We start from the raw sequence: 10,415 nt of genomic DNA on the forward strand, positions 1-10,415 counted from the left end.
AGGAGACCCAAGTTGGGGGACTTAGAAGCCCAGGTCCCCAGGCCCTCCTCAGCTGGCGAGGGGTGTATGTGGGGACCAGGGGAGACACGCTGGTGGCCCCTCCATCAGGCGGAAGAGCAGCACTGGCAGAATGCTGATGTTGCCTCCCAACATCTGGCTGGCATCTTGTCTGCCTCTCAGACCCAAGCAACTTACCTTAAATAGAATGATTTTCAGTGGAATCGGATAAAAAGTTCAGGCTGCTGTACACCCCCTCTCCTGCCTGGGAAGGCGAAGGGGCTGGGTTTCTATTCTGACCCAAAAAAATGACCTACCCAGGAAGCAACGGTTGTTCCGAGCACAGCTGCTGCGGGTGACTGTCCCTGGGGGTAATTTATGGGCAGACACCCAGTTCCAGTTCCGGGCCCAGCGGACGCAGTGGGGTGGCCCCGGGAGAGGGGCGGGGAGCAAGGTTGGTGACTCCGCTGGTCACGCCTGCTGTTCGGGGAGAGAGAGGCACCCACTGGCGTCCCAGGAGAGGGGGCAGAAGTTTTGAATTGTCAGCAACTGCTGCGCCAGGCGCGCTGAGCTCATCGCTGGAGGTGGGGGTGCAGGGGAGGGGGCGCGGGAGCCGGCTCGCCCCGCCGGAGCCCCTCGCTCCACCCTCCGGCTCAGGCCTGTGTTTAGTCAGCACTTGGCTTCCCGAGGCCGGTGACTGACAGGCAGCCAGACGCCCGCCCTGGGAGAAGACAAAATGGTGGTGTCGGGAGCCGCCCTTGCTGGGGAAGTGGAGGGGAGGAATGTGGTTCTGGGAAGCAGGCGGCCGCGGCTTAAATTCCGGCTCCTCCGCTTGGGAGCTGTGACCCCGCGCTGCACCTCTCAGGGCTAATCCTGAGAAGAATGAGCATGTGCTGAGTGCCTGCTACCTGCCCAGGACTGCACGCGCTCCATTTCGGCCCTAGGAGGGAAGGGTGTCATTGTGCACGTGAGAAAAACAAGTTCGGAGGTTGGGTCGCCGCAGACCGTGCAGCTGGCCGGGAGCAGAGCCACACCTCAGACCCCGGTCTCCCTCAAGCCCGAGATCGTGCTCTGTCCGCCATGCAGCCTCAACGGCTTTCGGGTTCTCTCCGGTCCGGAACCACGGGGTTCGGTGTCCGAGGGGGCGCGTTACGCTTTCCCGTCCTGCTCTACCCCACCCTCTGGCGCCCACTTTCACGGGGCACCGTTATTCGTGCTCCCGCTTTGAAATCAAGCGGGCCGGCCTGAGGGCCCGACTGTCCTGGACCCTGAAGTTGGAAGGACCTCGCACCCTGAGCTGCCTGGGAACAAAGTGGGCTTCCCACGTGCGGTCTGGGGCTTCCCCCAGACACACGGTGCTCAGGGCACGGCGCGCACGTTCAGCCACAAAGACCCGGAGACACACACAAGGCGACACCTAACACGTGAGCGGGCACACACGGGATCCCGGGCCCAGGGACACGTGCACACTCCGTACACGGAGCCCTGCCCTTGTGCAAACAAGGACACAGACCGGCACACAGTTACAGGAACACATCATCGCAGGCGAGCCTCACTCGGTCCTCGCCGGCCCCCCGCCTTCGCGCTGCCGCCGCCAGCTCCTCACTGCCCCCTCCTGGCCGCCCAGGGACCAGGGCAACCTGGCACCGTTTCCTGTGAGTTCGCCTCTGGGGTGGTTGTCCGCTAGCTCCCTTCGTAGCGAGGCTGGGAGCAGTTTCAGGTGCTCCTCATAGTCCCTCTGCCCCAGGAGATGAGGGTGTCTAGAGGGAGGTCTGAAGCTGGAGGACAAAAAAAAAAGAAAAAAAAAAGGCTCTCACACCCAAAGGAACCTCTGGCGGTAGAATCCTCAGCACAGTGGTGGCGGGAGTCCTGCATAGCCCCGCTCCCCCTCAGCAGGCAGCCACCCCGCCCTTACCTCGGCAACTGTGCACGCACCTGCTCCCACGGTATACGTATTTAAAGAGAAGCCGACTTCCGGGCCAAGAGGTCAGAGGTCAGGTCTTCCAGCTCCCACGTTGCTGCTCCCTCTCTGGGCTTCAGCTTCCTCACCTATTCAATGAAGAGTTAAGTTGACCATGATGTACGTGACCCCTCCACCGTGGAGTCGCACCGTCTTGGGAAATAACACCTCTCCCAAACGTAATGTGCCTGAGTAAAGCACATCCATAAACACGACCCCATGCATGCTTCAGGCCAGTGCTGGGAGGATTACCAACCAAAGCTTTTTAGTGCTGTTTTACAGCTGAGGAAATGAGGCACAGAGAGGCACAGCAACTTACGCAAAGTCACACAGCAAGTTGGCAGCAGGGATGGACTTAGAAATCCTCTTCTTGTGGGCCCCAAGCTGCCTACAAGAGAGTAGAACTCTCCCTGTGGGCTCAGGCTCAGAGCCAAGGAGACAGGAACAACAGAGACTAAAGCCAGAAGCTCCGCCCCTCCTTTTTTTTTTTTTTTTAAAGGTTTTTGTTTTGTTTAGTAATCTCTATACCCAACATGGGGCTTGAACTCACAACCCCGAGATCAAGAGTCTCATGCTCCACTGACTGAGCCAGCCAGACGCCCCAGAAGCTCTGCCCCTCTGTCTGGAGCCCTGAAGGCTGAGGGGAACCCAGCGGAGGTCCCAGGAGGCTGGGAAACGGCCACTTGCACCCTGGTGAGTTCCACCACTCCCCACCCTGACCAGCAGCCTGCGCACACCTTGCGCTTCCTCTGCAGAACCGGAGGCGGGCTAAGGAGGGTTCTCCCTGCTCGGTGGCCACCCGTAGCTTGTTCATCAAGTTACCACACACGTGAGTGGCGTGTGCATGCGTGCCTGGACTCCACGGATGCGCACTCACATGTAGATGCATGTTCATATATGCCTACAAGTACACTGAGGCACATATTCAGAGGTCTGGGTAACACGTAAGTGTGCGTGCTTGCAAGCCTGTATGCCTATGACTGCATTCGTGTGTTCAGACGAGGTGTGTTTGGATGTACGCGTATAAGTGGTTCCTGTGTATCTAGCGGGTAAAATATGTACATGTCAGATGTACACGTACTGGGTTTGTTCACGAATGTACTTGGGTACGTGCAGATGTTCACATGCATTTGTGTAAAAAAGTGGAGTGAATCATGTCCATGCACATGACTGGTGAGTGTGTGTAAGTGTGTGTGCAGGGAAGGCTTCACGTGACTGTGTACACACGAATCATAGGGGTGCCCTCAGCAGAGACTGTGATGTCAGTGTTCCCCTAAGCCCTGGCATCGGGCCTGCACTGCTGGCTCCAGCCAGGCACGGGGCTTACAGCACCCCCACCCCACCCCCGCACTCTATTCCCCAGACCCATCCTGCTTGGCCAATTTGCAGCCTCTCGCTCCCAGCTCCTGAGAAGGCCTGCAGCAAAGTCAAGGGGCTGGTGGCCAATTAGCGAGGGGGTTAATCAGGGATCTGGGGACCCCTGGGGGGCGGGAAACCGAAGGCAGGCGCTGAGGTTGGCAGGAGCACTTGCTGCCTGTCATGGGGGTGGGGGAGGGGAGAGACAGGAGGGGAGGCTGAGCCAGCCTGGTGGCTGGAAACCGAGGGTCTGCCTGTGAATTCCTGACTGCTGAGCACTGATAGCAGCGGGGAGCCTGCGTGACTGTGCGTGCAAAGGGGCATATATACATGCATTCCTGTCCTTGAACGTGGTCCTATATGCAAAGGTGTGTACCTGACCGGGTAGCCTCTGTACATACGTGTGCGGTTTTGTGTCTGTATACATGTGGGTGTGCGATGGTGTGCAAATGGGTCTGGGTATGCAAGCCTGTCTGGACCCATGTGAACACACGTATACAAGGGTAAGTCTGTGTGTGCATACTCGTGTGTGCAAGCGTGTGTACACACACTGACGAATGTGCTTCCGCGTGCAAACGTGCACATGAAGTTGACGTGGTCTGTTAACAAGTGTGCGATGATATCTGTGTGTGTACCAGTGTGCAGATACACCCGGGTCTGGATGTATGTGCTTGTGTGTGTGTTCTCTGAACAGCCTGCGTGTGCCCATGTGTGTGTACCCATAGGTCCACACGCATACAGGTCTCAGCGTGTCAGGAGCTGGGGAATGTGGGGCTGGCGGGCTCCGGGCTCCAGGAGAGAATCTGACAGACGACCAGACTTGCCGCAGCCCCCAGCCCCGGGAGCCTGTTTTCCAGCCTGCGGAAGCTGTGAGCCCGTGAACTCATCTTATATTAATAGCTGCTGTCTCCTCACTTATTGCAGGGAGAGGCGGTCATGGCCCCAGCGGGGGCTCAGCACTCGGGGCTCCTCCCCTCCCCCACACAGGACCTGGGAAGAAGGGAAAGAAAGATGGGCCCTAGAGCCTACCCAGGCAGGAAGGCAGGGCTCTGGGCCCCTGCCCTTGCCTCCCCCGAGCCACTGCCCAGCTCACCTCCCAAGCCTCTGTAGCTGGTGGGATCAGGTGTGGGGTTGGAAAAGTGTCAGGGGCTTGGACACCCCCCACCCCAAAATACACACACACACACACACACACACACACACACACACACGCACCAGGCATGCAGTGCTGAGTAGCTCCGGGCTGAGTACCAGATGAATCTGAGGCGGAAAGAGACATAGAGGTCTTCAGTTTGAGAGGGCAGGCATGTTCCTTCTCTCGGGGACCCTCAGTTGGAGGGAGACACACAGCCTTGCCTTCAGGGGCCCCTAAGGGCAAGACTTCTCTATAATATTTACTCGAGAAGTAGAGCAAGCTGTGTTGTATAAACCACATCTTCATGGCCATGGGAAGACTTAGCCAGGGAGGCTTCCTGGAGGAAGCACAGGGTAGGGGTGCAGGGAGGACCTGAGCTGTATCTACAGAATCCCTGGAGGAAGGAGAAGCCAGCCAACCCCACCACACACATAGGCTTCAACCCGAGGAACAGATTGAGATCTCCCTCAGGTTGGGCCCAGGACCTAAGGCAGAGAGACCCTAGATGCGGGCTCCCAGAAACGCCTCAGATCCACCATACTACCACACCCAGGCAAAAAGAGGAGGGCCCGCAGCATGGAGGCCTACCACAGGCCCTCCCAGACAAAAAGCATTAGGCTCTGCTGAGCTCTGGAGCCAGAAGCTGGGATGGGGAGGCCAAGGGCCAAGCCTGCCCAGAATAGTATGGGCACCTGGACCCTCTCCTTCTGGTTCCCCCTAGTGCTCCTTGGGAACATGTGGGGCTGGCGGGCTCCGGGCTCCAAGGAGGCCCTTCTTCACACCGCCCCTCCCAGAGATCTGTGGGTAGCTTGGAGACCCCCAACTTCTCCCTAGCCTGGGAACAGGGCTCCCTGCCCCGGGTTTCCTTGCTTGCTGTTTCTGAGTTGCTCTTGAAACTCACTCCCTTACCCAGGATAGAAACAGATTTGGAGTCAAATGGATCTGAATTCAAATCCCAGTTCAGCCCTTTACTATGTGACTCTAGGCATATCAGTTGTCACCTTCAGTAAGGCCTTTCTTGGGAGCCCTCATTTAAGGCTTACATGTACTCCCTGTGCCCCTTCCCTACTTTATTTCTCTCCCAGGACTCTGAACTCTCTGACATTGCCAAATCTTAAACTTGTCTCTTTATTACTGTCTCCCCTATGAAATTTACGTCCACAAGGATGGCAGTGAATGAATGAGGGCCTCTCAGAGCCTCAACTTCCTCCTCTGTAAGATGGGGAGAACAATAATACCACCCAAAGGGCCATGGTGATGTGTGAAATATTTGGGCCAAAGCTTGGCATGGGGGAGGTGCTTGCTGAGTGGGTGTCTTTTTCCAGGGACCTTCCAGGAAGGCGGGGAAAGAAGGCCCCACCTGACCTGGTGGGCCACACCCTGCTTTGTATTTGGACTGGAGCTGTGTGTAGCTCAGTCCAGGTCTGCCTTCCACCGGCTCTGACCCAGCTGCGGTTGGCAGCTCCACTTCCCCTTGGAGTCCTGTGGCCAGTGTTGCGGAGGAGCCTTGAACACTAGGTGAAAGAGCTCTAGCCAGGGAAATGGAGAAAGACCGGAGTCCTAGCCTGGCACAGCTGTGTGGGCTTGAGCAAGTGACTGTTCTTCTTCAGGCCTCAGTCTCCCTGTCTGTACAATGGAAGGGTATTCTAAGGGTCCCATCTCCAGGCTTTGCCTTCCTGGGAGGCTTGGGAGGCTGGGAGGCTTTGCTAGTCAAGAAACGGCTTCCTCTTTAGCCACACTTCCAAACCTGCTCCTGCCCTTGCCTGGTGAACATACTCCTTCTGGTTCCAGAACACCCACACTCAGGGACCTGCACACTTACATCCTCAGATGCACACACTTACCATCACTCACCTTTGGATAGAAAAGAAGCTCTTCCAGCTTCAGAATGACGATACTCCATCCAACCTGCTCCCAAATGTGGCCTCTGGCTCTGAGAATGAACCCCAACACAAATCAGGGACCAGAATGTCCTAAGCCCCAGACTTGGGAAGGAAGGAGAGGAGAGGCCATTGGCTAATAGAGCACAGGTTGTGGAAATGGATGTTCCCTTGGGCCAGTCACTAACCCTCCCTCGGCCTCAGTTTTCCCAGCTATAAAATGGAGAAGGTACTATCTGTGCCATGGGATGCTAACGCAGCCTAAACGAGGTCACGCATGCAGCCCCCCGACGTAGCGTCTGTGGCACACAGCAAACACCCACAGTTAGAAGGGGCTGTTATTAAGGAAGTGGAAATGCTTCGAGCATATACTTCATGCCAAAGCTCCAGACAAAAGCGCACGTGGACATTCTCAACCTGAGAAGGGTCTAGCACCCTGATTTCTGTCCTCAGGATAAGGTGGGGTCCTTGGGACGCCTGGGTGGCTCAGTCAGTTAAGAGTCTGCCTTCAGCTCGGGTCATGATCCCAGGGTCCTGGGATCGAGTCCCACATCAGGGCCCATTGCTCAGCGGGGAGCCTGCTTCTCCCTCTGCCTCCCGCTCACCCTGGTTGTGCTCTCTCTCTCCCTCTCTGACAAGTACATAAATAAAATCTTAAAAAAAAAAGTTGGGGTCCTTGCCTGGAAGTGCCCGGGTCTGAGCAGAGGGGCCCATTAGATTGGCCTGCCAGCCACACCCCACCCTGGGTCTCTAGCTTTCCCAGATCCCTCAACAGGCTCCCAGGCCTGACCTAATTCCCTCCCATTCCAGGCTCCCCCCACATCAGGCCCCCTCCACCCCCTCCACACATTGAGACAGAAACATACTTATCACAAAATCGTTTTTTTTTATTGAGCGATGGGGTCAGGGATCGGAATAGGGACGCACTGGAGGCCATACCCCGGTTGGCAGAGGGGTCAGGTGTTGGCTCACACCCTGCCTCCTCTAGGGCACCGCAGGGTGGGGCCTGGCCCCCAGGTCCTGGCTGTGGCGCTGGATGCCAGGCTGGAGTGGAGTTGGGGTGGAGCAGCGTCTGGTCCCGGCTGCCTGGCCGGGCTGCAGTTTCCCCCAAACGGCCACCAGAGGGCAGCCGGCCCCCAGCGCAGAGGAATTCTCGGTTGCTCAGGTGATGGCTTCTTAAAAAAATAAAAAACCAGAGGCTGGTGTGTTCTCCCAGCAAACCCGAGAGGGGCGGGCCCGGGGAGAAGGCTCTGGTTTCTATGATCTCTTCGATAAAAAATAAGCAAAAATAATAACAAAATACGTGGTTTCTCTTTCTCCCTTTCCCCCCTCTAAGAACTGAGGTCAGCAATGGGGGTGTGGGGACTGGGGGTACCCTGGTATGGCCTGGATTTCAAGGTGTGGGTCTCTTCCCCTTACCTCCCATAAATAAATAAGTAAATAAATAAATTATAAATAGATACTCTTTTTCTATGTGCACATATATATAGATACATTTTTCTTTCTTTCTCCTATCTAGGCAACTGAGTGACTAATCTCTCTGACTCTTTAGCTCAGAAACCCAAAAGTACAGTGACATGATTAAGGTCGAGGGGGAGGGGGAGATTAGGGACTTGGAATGGCACTGTAAATCACCCAGCAGCATTCTGGAACTCCAAGCCAGCTGGGCTGTGGGACATTTCTGAGTGGAACCTCAGCCACCTGAACATTCTAGAACCATGGAGCCAGCTGGGCCCTGTAGGGATCTGGACAGAATCCTGTGAAATATCCAATGTCCTAGAACTCCAGAACCAGCTGGGTCTTGGGGGGTGTGGAGCTGGGGGGGTTGGGACAAAGCCCTGGAGGACCTAACATTCTGGAATTCTGTAGTGATCAGGGCTGAAGGGTCACCAGCGTATGACTAGACATCACTGGGGGAACGGGACCGGAAGGGGATCTTGGAAGAGGAGCAACAACAGCAAATGGCCCACAGCACCTTCTGCACGTCCTGGTTGCGGAAGGCGTAGATGATGGGGTTGATCATGGAGTTATAGGTCGCAGGGAGCAGGGTGAGATAGGTGTAGAGGGGTGGGGAGTGGGCATCCCCCAGCAGGCAGTAGACAGTGAAGGGCAGCCAACAGGCGGCAAAGGCGCCAAGCACCACGGCCAGTGTGGCAATGCCCTTTCGGGTGGCCACGTAGTGGGAGGCGGGCAGCAGATGCCGCTGGAGGGCAATCTGCTGGGCATGGCGGCAGACGATGCGGCAGATCTGGGCATAGAGTTGCAACATGACGCCAAACACCATGAAGAAGGCAATGGCCAGGACCACCAGATGGTTCTTGGAGAGTGGATATACGACGCCGCATGTGGCCCGAGCATCCAGGCAGTTCCAGGCCAGCACAGGCAGCAGCCCCAGGCCCAGTGCGCCCCCCCACACTAGGGCCAGCATCACATAGGTCCGAGTCACCGTTGTCTCTGAATAGTAGGTGAGGGCGTTGTACAGAGACAGGTAACGATCGACGGTGATGGCCAGTAGGCCGCCCACACTGGCAGTAAAGGCCGTGGCCAGCACGCCAACCAGCACCAGGCTCATCTCCGCCGAGCCGATGCAGAACACAGCAGCAAAGTGCAGGACCAGGCCCAGGCCTGCCAGCAGGTCGGCCACAGCCAGGCTGCCCACCAGCAGGAACATGGGGGCACGGAAGGTGGGAGTGCCCACGATGATGGCCACCACCAGCGCGTTCTCACAGCTCACCAGAGTGCCTGAGATGCACAGCACCACATCCCAGGCCCTGGGTGAGGGCAGTGGTGCGGCTGGGCCTGTAGGCCCTTCTGCTGAGCCCGCGCCGCTCACATTCACGTTGCCTGAGCCAGCGGAGAGCCAAGCCAGGGGGCTGCCTGCACCCCACATCATGGTACCTGTAGGAGAAAAGCCCTGTGAGAAGTTGGCAGGGCTGGGTGCTGGGTGAAGGGGTCTGGATGGGAGGAGGTGCCCCTCAGGATACATTCTGAGTGTCTCCTTGTGATACCTGGCTGGGTCCCAGTGCCTTGTCCCCCAATCATGCCCCAAGGGCTCCTTCCAGGATACCTTTGTCTCACCCTGCCCTCCACACCCCCACGCCAGCAGGGGCCTATTTTCCTATAGCTGTCCTGGGTCTCTCCACTCTCCCTTCCAACTCTCTGGGTCCCGCAGGGCTCTTTTTCCCACGTGTGTGACCTGCGAAGAACCAGATGAAGGACTACCATAAGTGGATGGGGGGCCCCTAGGATCCATGAGAAGCCGGGTAGGCCCAAGACTGGGGAAGGGAAACACATCTCTAGACTGAGGGTAGCTCTGCTCCCTCCCCATCAGGGAGGATGACGCTCAGTTTCAGAGGCTTGCCAGACCCCTCACGATTCTCCGTATTGCCAGCCCGAGGCTCCGCCCCCAGAGAATGCGCGTGAAGCTCCCGCCAGCCCCCACCCTGCACTCCCAGGGTAACACCACCTAGGAACTCTGCCCCACCCCAGCACACACGGGCCCAGACTTCTGTCCTCGCCAGACCCCTCTTTCGGCCTGAACCTCTGGGTCTTTGGAACAGACACCCTCTGCTGGAGGCCTGGATCTCTGAGTCCGACCCCTCCTTCTGCTTGGACACCTGGATCTTGGGCCTGACTCCGCATCCTGCCCGTACGTCTGGATCCCTAAGTCAGCCACCTCCTCCTGCTCGGACACCTGGGTCCCTGCCTCAGATGACTCCTGCCGGCCCAATCTCAGAGGACCAATCTCAGAGGGCCTTGGGCCTTGGAGGAGAGAGCACCCCACGCGGGGTCACCCAGCTGACGGCTGTCAGCGCACCCGGACCCTGGGTCCCCGCCTGCCTACCCAGATTCTGGGTTCCGGGTCTCGACCTCCGACCTCTGCCGGCCGCTGGGAGCCTGTCCGCCGGCCCCGCGCCCCAGCATCCTGCGTGCCCTTCCGGATGCCTGGTGCCTGCGGCGGGGCCCACTACTCACCTCTCGGGACCTGGTGCGGCCGGGCCGCGGGGAGGCTCTGCTCGGGTCCGGGCAGCGCAGGGTTTGCGCGGACCCCGAGAAGCCCCCGCGGCCGCGGGAGCAGCAGCGTGAG

The 10,415-nt window shown here is 57.9% G+C and overlaps 1 protein-coding gene across 1 annotated transcript; it reads right to left on the reverse strand.

Moving 5' to 3' along the window:
• Nucleotides 1-7,569: 7,569 nt before the first annotated feature.
• Nucleotides 7,570-10,415, reverse strand: GPR3 (G protein-coupled receptor 3). Its single transcript, XM_036116467.2, has 2 exons — nucleotides 10,304-10,415; nucleotides 7,570-9,226 (listed from the first exon to the last, which is right to left on the reverse strand). The coding sequence occupies exon 2, from the start codon at nucleotides 9,219-9,221 to the stop codon at nucleotides 8,229-8,231; it is 993 nt and encodes a 330-aa protein (XP_035972360.1). The 5' UTR covers nucleotides 9,222-9,226; nucleotides 10,304-10,415; the 3' UTR covers nucleotides 7,570-8,228.

This window comes from Halichoerus grypus, chromosome 5 (assembly GCF_964656455.1).
Source record: "Halichoerus grypus chromosome 5, mHalGry1.hap1.1, whole genome shotgun sequence".
NCBI classification, from domain to species: Eukaryota; Metazoa; Chordata; class Mammalia; order Carnivora; family Phocidae; genus Halichoerus; species Halichoerus grypus.